The sequence below is a fragment of the Typopeltis vanoorti genome, chromosome 4 (assembly GCF_054136105.1).
Source record: "Typopeltis vanoorti isolate ZY-2024b chromosome 4, IOZ_Tvanoo_1.0, whole genome shotgun sequence".
NCBI lineage: Eukaryota > Metazoa > Arthropoda > Arachnida > Uropygi > Thelyphonidae > Typopeltis > Typopeltis vanoorti.
The window spans coordinates 42,456,037-42,465,022 of record NC_143552.1 but is presented as its reverse complement, the minus strand read 5'-3'; the positions used below and the strand labels follow the sequence as shown (position 1 = coordinate 42,465,022).

Here is an 8,986-nt window from a genome sequence, read left to right as displayed (position 1 = left end):
AATAAAATGTCATCGACGATTTTGCTAATAGAAAAACAAGAAAAATACCATTTTAGAATGTTCGAATTAAAGTTTTACTTTAAAAATAAACACATTTATTTACCTATACGTCATTTTGACTTTTTGTAGTATTTTTGGTTTGTATTGAGAGGGGCGACAAACTCGGGGATCGCCCCGGGCGGCAAAAGCTCTAGCTACACCACTGACTGAGGCTCCATCAGAGAGAAAGAGAAAGAGAGAGAGTGAGAAATTTCCAAACGGCAAAGTAGACAGGAAAAAAATAATAAATGCCTAGTTTTTATATTATATATTATTAGTTTTTAAAACATTCAGTTAGCCTATCTTTTAAGTCGCTTTTCAATCACTTATCCTATCTTTATATTTTTATCCCGATCACAATCATACATGAAATACTAAAATTTTTTTTTTTTTTTTTTTTTTAAAGGGAGCTTTATCATTCATGAGTCACTCATACAATCCATTTTATTGTTCTTTATTTAATTTTTTCTTTTCAAGATAAAAATAGCCCTCTTGCTTCAAAAGCAATTTCTTTTAACTTAATATATTTTAGTTCAATATATTTTAACTTAAATTGTGTTCTCATTCATTCATCATTCATTGCTATTTCCGAAGTCACAACAATTGGGCACGCATTAAAAATTGTATTCTAAGGAAATCTGTGTGTGTGTGGGGGGGTTAACTCTAGTATACTCATTTATATATATATATATTTTTTTTTTTTTTTTTTTAAGGGCTTATGATCAGCGGCTCAAAATCGGTTTTGTTGTTTTTGTCTGAATGTATTTAAATTTCATAATTCGATGTATGATATTTAAATTTCATAATTCGATGTATGATATTTAAATTTCATAATTCGATGTATGATATTTAAATTTCATAATTCGATGTATGATATTTAAATTTCCAGATCATCTCATATTATAATTATTTTCTTTAGCAAAATTGTTTTTATAGATTTATGTTGTTAAGTTCATACACATTTCATACAAGTAACTGGACCGAATCGCGATACTTTAAATTTATAATTAAAGTGCCACTTGTCCCGCATCTGGTAACAAACGCTAACTTTAGGTGTTGGTGGCGTAGTGAATGAAGTCGTGCTTGTGTTCTGCTGATTATGTGGTTCGAGAAGATGTATTGCTTACGTTTAGTGTGGAGGTGTAGCGAATTACATTCCTCCTCCGTCGTCATTTCAATAGTCTATTAAATTATGTGATATGGCATATTATTTGCACTGTTTAATTTCAAAATCGTTGGATACATTAATTGTTTAGACTACGAGTTCTGCTCTTACTAAGTTATATGACAGTCTGTGGTTCCCGGAGTTCAGAAAGCCAGTTTCCTTACATCTGGAGACGTGCTGCTGACAGATTCTTTATGGAATACTTTCAGTGACCTGAATATTTATTCTGAAATGTATGAACAGTACCAGACATGGATATTTTCTTTGTTAGCATCATTTGCTGTTGGTCTTAGTGGTGTCGTTCCTTTACTTGTTATTCCGCTTAACTCAAGAGTTATACTAAATCAGGAGCAAGGTAATTTCTTTATTCAAAAAATTATTTTAAGTTTCTAAAATAGTTAAGTGATAAAATATGCAAATAAAGACCTTTTAATACAAAACATTTATTTGTAACATTTTAAATTTAAAAAAATAACGTTACACATAATTTTCTATGTATAATAAATCGTCGTTATTAGATTTATGTACTTACCACTTTTCTCCAGTAATAGTAGCCAAAATTTATAAACATTCATTGCGAAGTTTCATAGAAAACGCTTTCATTTCCAATCATAGTTATACTGTTTTAAGTAAATAATTATTGAATTATATATTTGCAACATCAACGTAGCGCAGTTTAGTATATTTACTATATCGAGTTATTTTTCTTTATAGAAAAATAATAAAATAATGTATATTGTGTACTTTAATAAATAATTGAATAGGTAGATAATAATCTAAAACCGGACATTTAGATGTCTGCAAGGATTTAATCCAAAATTCTACTATGAAATTTTGCAACTCGTGTAATTACATTCATGTAGTGATTTGCAATGAAATAAGAATAAATAAAGAAAACTTATCAGTACATATTCTGAAATATGTAATCATTTTCTTGTGTATTAAAATATATTCTATATCCCAGCATATCCTATATTTCTATAAGTTTAGATTTTGTTATATAGATTTACAAGTTTAGGAAGTATATGAAACTTAGTTTCAATAATCCCAGTATTTTTCGAATTGGTTGCCGCGTGTTATATTAAAGGAGCCATATATATAATTTTTCTTATTTTACTTTTGATAAACATTTATATTATTATTATTTCACTGACACCTTAGAATCCGAGAATAATCGTGCGAAGATGCCACACTATCTTTATTTCTCTCTCTCATATATATAGTTCCCTCATTTGGAGGGGACTCAACTTGTCCTAGGACGCATGAGAGGGATAGGAGGATATATACATACATACACATTTTTTTTTTATATAATGTAATAATACGGCGTGCACGATCACACACACACACACGTTTTTGCGCACTTAATTTAATAAACTTAATGAAAAATTGTGATTATTTGTTGTTAGATGTTGAAATGGATTCATTTGGAACTCCTCGAAAAATGGGGGATCCCAGAAATTATACTGATTTAATATTTTAAATAGTTCTGGTTTATTCGCAAAATATCCTTTCTCTCATTTAAGCACCAACTATTTCATTGCATTTATTTTTTAATTAACCAATCTAATTGATACTAATTTAAAAAAAATCTGTGAAAGAGAGAGAGATGGTAAATGTTTTTCATGGATACATTTAGTTTCTGTATTGTTTTATTTGCTCGTATTTAAACATATTTAAACTGTCTTAAATATTTTATTCTTTATTGTTATTACTAGCAGAATGCTTATCTAACATTGTTCCCTTTTTTTTCCCTGCAGAAATTATTTTCAGTAATTAAGTAAACTAACTTCATAACAAAATTTTTAAAGCACTTCAACATCACCAGTGGATAACACATTGCAGTTTTGTTTTTTTTTTGCTTTTTTTTAAACATCAGACTGATATGTTGCTTCAAAGTTTAGTGAAATGTGCTGTATACTAAATTGTTTTAATCCTATACCCAAGCATAACCATAATCATGAAGTAACTTCACAGCTAATATATTTGTATATAGGCTGTTAACTTCACATCAGTTCATCAGGTCACCACCCAGACCTTTGTCTCATCTATGGGAGCCAGTGATGCACTTTTATTTCTACTTGTATATGGAAAATATGACTTCTTCGTTGATTTAACCTTAGTATTTTCTTGGGTCTGGTTCCCACTGTTGAGACCTCAGTAAAAGTCAAGATCAGTCTGGGTAGTCACCCTTCCCTTAATGTTGTTGCATTATTGGAATGCTAAGGCAATTGATGTTAAGTTAACAGTAATAACTCCACAACTAGTCACTTCTATATAAGAGGACTAGTTGTGGAGTTATTTAATGCTTGTGTTTGGGTATAGAATTAAAACAAGAATGTAATTTCTTACAAGTAATAAATATATATATTTATTGAGGCATAGGGCCAACCACCTTATCCTCGAGACGGTTGCAGTTGCAAGAATAAAAAACCTTGACATCTTAAAAGGTAGAAGAGGAGGATTAAGAAAGAAAGATTTATTTATTTATTTATTCGTATGATGATATAATCGCCGTGAGGCCCCTTTTAAGGGGAGGTGTGTGTAATCATGCACGCAGTATTATTACATAAAAAATGTGTGTGTGTGTGTATCCTCCTATCCCTCTCGTCCATCGTAGGATGGGTTGAGTCCTCTCCTAATGAGGGGACTATATATATATATATATATATATATATATATGAGAGAGAGAGATAGTGTGGCATCTTTGCACGATTATCCCCCCAAATTTTATCCGGGTTTGGGACCAGCATAGCTGACAATCAGGCCTATGGCTGGGTCTTTAGTATTCCTGACTATAATCCATGTGTTCACGGGGCTGGTTTGCCTGCTTTGCGGGAGGAAAAACCCTAGATAAACTGGGGAGAAGAACCCTGCTGTCCACACCCAAGATCGGCTAACTTGGCTATGTCTGAGAAAGATTCTTAAGCTCCTCACATTGGCGACGTGAATCGAACCCAGGACACTCCTTTCCCAGGCATATGGTTGCCAAAGAAAGAAAGAAATATATATATACACACACATAAAAAGTGCCTTAGAAGACCAAAATACAACCTCTTACAACATTGGAGTCATGATAAATAACAGATTAATATGGAGGAAAATTGTTGATAGGAAGTTAGTAATGATGTAAATTTTTCTTATAGTACTATCATAATACTTTGTATCCCCTCCTCCCCTTGAGTGAAAATATTGGGAATTTCATGATGATACACTTTACAATGTTAAACCGAGTCCTGATATTCCAACTCATCTATTCATGTCAACTATTCTCTCTCTCTTGAAGGGATATCTTATCACATCAGAATAATTCTTTATAAGTCTTTTCAACTTGGCATTATTTGCAAACATTTGACTGAAATATTGCACACCATTTAATTTGCTTAGTATACAGTAGAGAAACAGTGCTTAGTAGTATTAAAAAGTTGCATCACTATGCACATAGGCATTCTTATTGATTTGCCCAATATATATATAGCACAGTAAGGATGTAACATATGCCATTAACAGAGACTGAATAAAAGTGATAAATGACTATAATTATTGAATATGAGCACTACGTATGTATGTCAATGCTGCTCAAATGGTTAATGGTATGATAGAAAGCTTATGTTGGTAGAATGTTCCAGAGCAAGTTATATAAACAAAGAATTAACCTATTCTAGAGACAGTGGCGTGTAAAGGGTAATAGTAGTTGGCATTTCTTCCATACCTGCCTTTCTTTTTCCTGAATATAGTTTAAAAGAAGAAGAGATAGGGTAAGAAATGATGGATAGAGTAAAATGGAGTTTCTGGCTGTCAAACAGGGAAGTGGGCATTTCAGTCATGCCATTCTCTGAATAGTGCAACATTTCATTATCTTCAGCAGCTACACTAAAACAGTTAATTTAAGTCAGTATCTGCTGTATCCACAGAATACTAGCTGTGAAAGAAAATATTAAAATTCACTTATAAAACAAACATACTTAAAAATCCTCAAGTATATTTCTGAATAGTCTTTATGCGATACTATGATGTTCAAATACTAATGTCTTTATCATGAACAAAAAAAATAAAAATAAAATAAAATTTTATACATATGTGTGTGTGTGTGCACATGCACAGTTTACTATCATCCCCAATATATAAATACAGAGCATCCAGTATATCTTGCTTGTTTTCAATCTGGATGTAACTGGTCACATGTCAGAACATATCTTCAATCACCATATCTTAGAATTACAAGGGCCCATCCTATCAATATTCCAAAACCAAACAGAGGATAAAAATAAAATCAACATCAATAGTGAAATGACTTTCCATACCACCACTACCTATTACTTTCCTCACACTTGGGTGGCTTTAGATCAACATATATAATGCACCATACAAACTAGCATGCTCAGAAACCATTTCAACCAGGTTCACATGTTGGTAAACATGAGTGAAGTCTCTTCTTTCTTCTCCATCTGGTCACTAGAGGGTATCTCCTACAAATGAATTTTCAAAACTTGACAAAGATGATATTACTGGTACTTGCCCCACTGCAGTGCTGCATGCTTTCTTATTTAAATTCTTCAAGTGATGTCATGGTTGAAACATCCACTTACCTGTTAAAACAATTTGAAAGCGCCACAATTCTTCTATCCATCTGTTTTTGACTTTACCCTCATCCACTTTCATCCATTTCTTCTTTGTGTTGTATTTATTATCCTTTCTTTCTCCTCAGTAATGTCAACTACCCCTATATACAAACCGTCATTTGCTGTAGTCTAGAAATAAGTGTTTGGTTTACATACCTCTCTGTATTGCAGATTAACTTCTACATATAAGTTGAAGAAAGAATAACAGTTTGAGTCAAGAACAGGAGTGCCCTGCCATTATATGCTTACTGTTCCTACTACTACAATTCTATTTTGTTTCTATGGTACATGAAATTTTAATATCACATCATCCTTGCTCATTTTGCTTATTATATAATATAATTTGTGATATTACATTATTTTTGGATGCTATTGCGAATAACAGCATCATACAATATGATGTAATTTAGTTTGAATTCAAGTAAGTCTACATACGTTTACTTTGGGATGCATTATCTAATATCTACAGTTGCACTTAGAGTTGGTACAATAGGTAAAAACAAAGAGGCAATCTTGTGACTACTTGTAAAGGGTGCTGATCTTTAGGAATATTACTCTCCTTTTATTAGGCATTTGTTATTGAGGATGATATTCACCTTTGTGTCAGAAATGTCTAGCTCTGGTCCTGGCTGTAAATTACTACCAATTAGTTGGATGTTGTTATAGACCTGGTAATGTGTAGTGACTATGAAATGTATAATCAAATTAGTCAAGCAAATAAGAAAAGGGTGATCATTACGGGTGATTTTAATTATGGCAATATAGACTGGGATGATGAGATAGCAACTGGAAGTAAAGAAAACGAGTTTCTTAAGTTTTTGAGGGACAACTACCTGAGGAGAATTGAGGGACTCAGGAGACAGCTTGCAGGAGTAGCATGGAATGAGGAGTTAGCTGGAAAAGAGATCAATGCGGCTTGAGAGATATTCAAGAACTATCTAGTAGAAGCAATGTCTAAATGTCTACTGACTGAGCTACGGAAGCTCCATAGCTTAGTCAGTAGTATATATATGCCCTTTGGTCAGAAAGACCTGGGTTCGGTTCTAGTCCAAGACAGGAACCTTTATCTCTTTTGACTAAAGGTGAGTTAGCTGGTCTCATACAGAGGTAGAGTTTTTTTTTTTGGCAGCCTGGTTGGCCGAGTGGTTAGCATATCTGCTCTCTAGCCAAAAGGTTGCGGGTTCAAATCCCACTACGGGCATGGATGTTTGTGATTGTCTGTGAAAATACTAGTGGTGGTTGGCAATAGATGGCGTTGGTGTAGTTGTGGTTAGTTGTAGTTACTGGATTGAGTGGTGGAGACGGAAAGTTGTAGAGCAGGTGCCCTCCCTCGATGAGTCTTTGGACTCCCTGGAGGTGTTGTGTAATAATAATAATAATAATAATAAATGTATTCCAAGGATCAGAAGGTTAAATAGGTAGGTGTGAAATGGATGAATGAAGAGATTAAGCATGTGATACAGAGGAAAAAGGCATTATGGAGGCAGCATAAGAGAAGTGGTAATAACCAATTTCTTGAGGATTACAAAGACCAGGCAAGGAGGGTGACTTGGTTGGTAAGGGCAGCAAAGTGAAGTATGAGCAGCAGTTAGCTAATGAACCCAAAAAGAATCTTAGGGAGTTTTTTCGATATGTAGCCAGCAAAAAAAAAAAAAAGAATGATTATGGAAGGATGACATTGATTGGAGAAAATGGTATAAGAACAACTGCTGTGGAAGATATAGCGGAGATACTCAATGAGCAGTTCATAAAGGACTTTCATTCTTGTGAATGTGACATCATGGAGAGTTTGAGAGCAGTTAATGATGGGAAGAAGAGACTGACTATAAGTGAGCAAGAGATATATGGCGAATTGAGCAAACTTGATGTTAATAAGGCTGTGGGACTTGATAATATATCACCACGTGTTCTGAAGAAATGTGCCAGGAGTTGGCATCTGCCTTCACATATTTTTTTTAATACGGGTCTTGCACTTGGTCCAGTTCCAAAAGAGTGGAAGGAGGGCAAGATTGTGCTGCTTCATCATAATGGAGGTGATAGAACTCAAGCATCAAATTATAGAGCTATCTGTGTGTCAGGTGTTGTGGTTAAGTTGTTGGAGAAGCTAGTGAAAACTAGGATCCAGAATTGGGTCGATAACAATGGTATTATCTTTGATGGACAGCATGCATTTGCCAAAGGGAGGTCATGTTTTATTAATCTACTTACTTATTGCAATAAGGTGATGCTTCCTCGGACAGAGGAGAGGGATACACAGTAGTATACTTAGATTTTACAAAAGCTTTTGATAGATTACCGTATGATAAGTTAATAGCTTCATTGGAATTGGATATTAGATTTGTGCATTGGATCGGAGACTGGCTATCTGATGGATATATCAGAAAGTTGTGTATGGGGGAGAAATATCACAGAAGATGAAAGTCACTAGTAGTGTGCCTCAGGGGTCCCTTTTAGGACTATTGCTGTCTAGCCTGTATGTTAATGAGGTTAGCAAAGATTGGGATGGGAATATTCAGTTGTTTGCAGATGATGCAAAGTCGGAATGGACTATGAAGAGTAGAGAAGATGTTGTGGCCTTACATAAAGACTTGAAAAGATTGAATGAATGGGCATGGGAATGGGGATGCAAGTTCAGTGTTGCAAAATGTAAGGTTTTAAAATTTGGGAAACAAAGATTGCATGTAGAATTTACTCTTGTGGAGATATATTGTTGGGAGGAAACGAGATCTTGGGGTGATAGTGGATAAAGATCTGAAATTTAGGTGATACATTGCCAAAATTGTGAGGTCAGCACAAAGAATTCTGGGAATTATACAATGGAACAAGAATCTCCTTACTTCTTCAAGTCAGTGCCCTCTGATTAGACCACAAATAGACTACTGTGCACATATTTGGTCACCTAGTTTTCAAAAGGATGAAGAGATGTTGGAAAGGGTCCAGAAGCGAATGACTAAGGTAGTTTCTGATCTCTGGAATGTTGAATATGAGGAATGGTTGAGAAGATGCAATTTACAGAGTCTAGCGGATAGGAAGAAGAGGGGGTGATATCATAGAGACTTACAAGTTATTAAGGTATAGGATCAATACAGAAAATAGTGGGAGATCAGAGGAGAACCAGAAGTCATCCCTGAAAGCTGCATAAGAGGGTGTGAGGAAACAA

At 34.1% G+C, this 8,986-nt stretch overlaps 1 protein-coding gene across 2 annotated transcripts in view; it reads left to right on the top strand.

Annotated features, from left to right (window-relative positions):
• Positions 1–1,192: 1,192 nt before the first annotated feature.
• The window catches only part of Zip99C (Zinc transporter Zip99C), a 252,260-nt gene continuing 244,466 nt past the window's right edge, over positions 1,193–8,986 (top strand). For both annotated transcript variants that reach the window (XM_090391764.1, XM_090391763.1), the window contains exon 1: positions 1,193–1,559. In XM_090391764.1, coding sequence (XP_090247890.1) covers positions 1,436–1,559 — 124 coding nt within the window. In that variant the 5' untranslated portion in view covers positions 1,193–1,435. The remainder of the gene's footprint in view (positions 1,560–8,986) is intronic.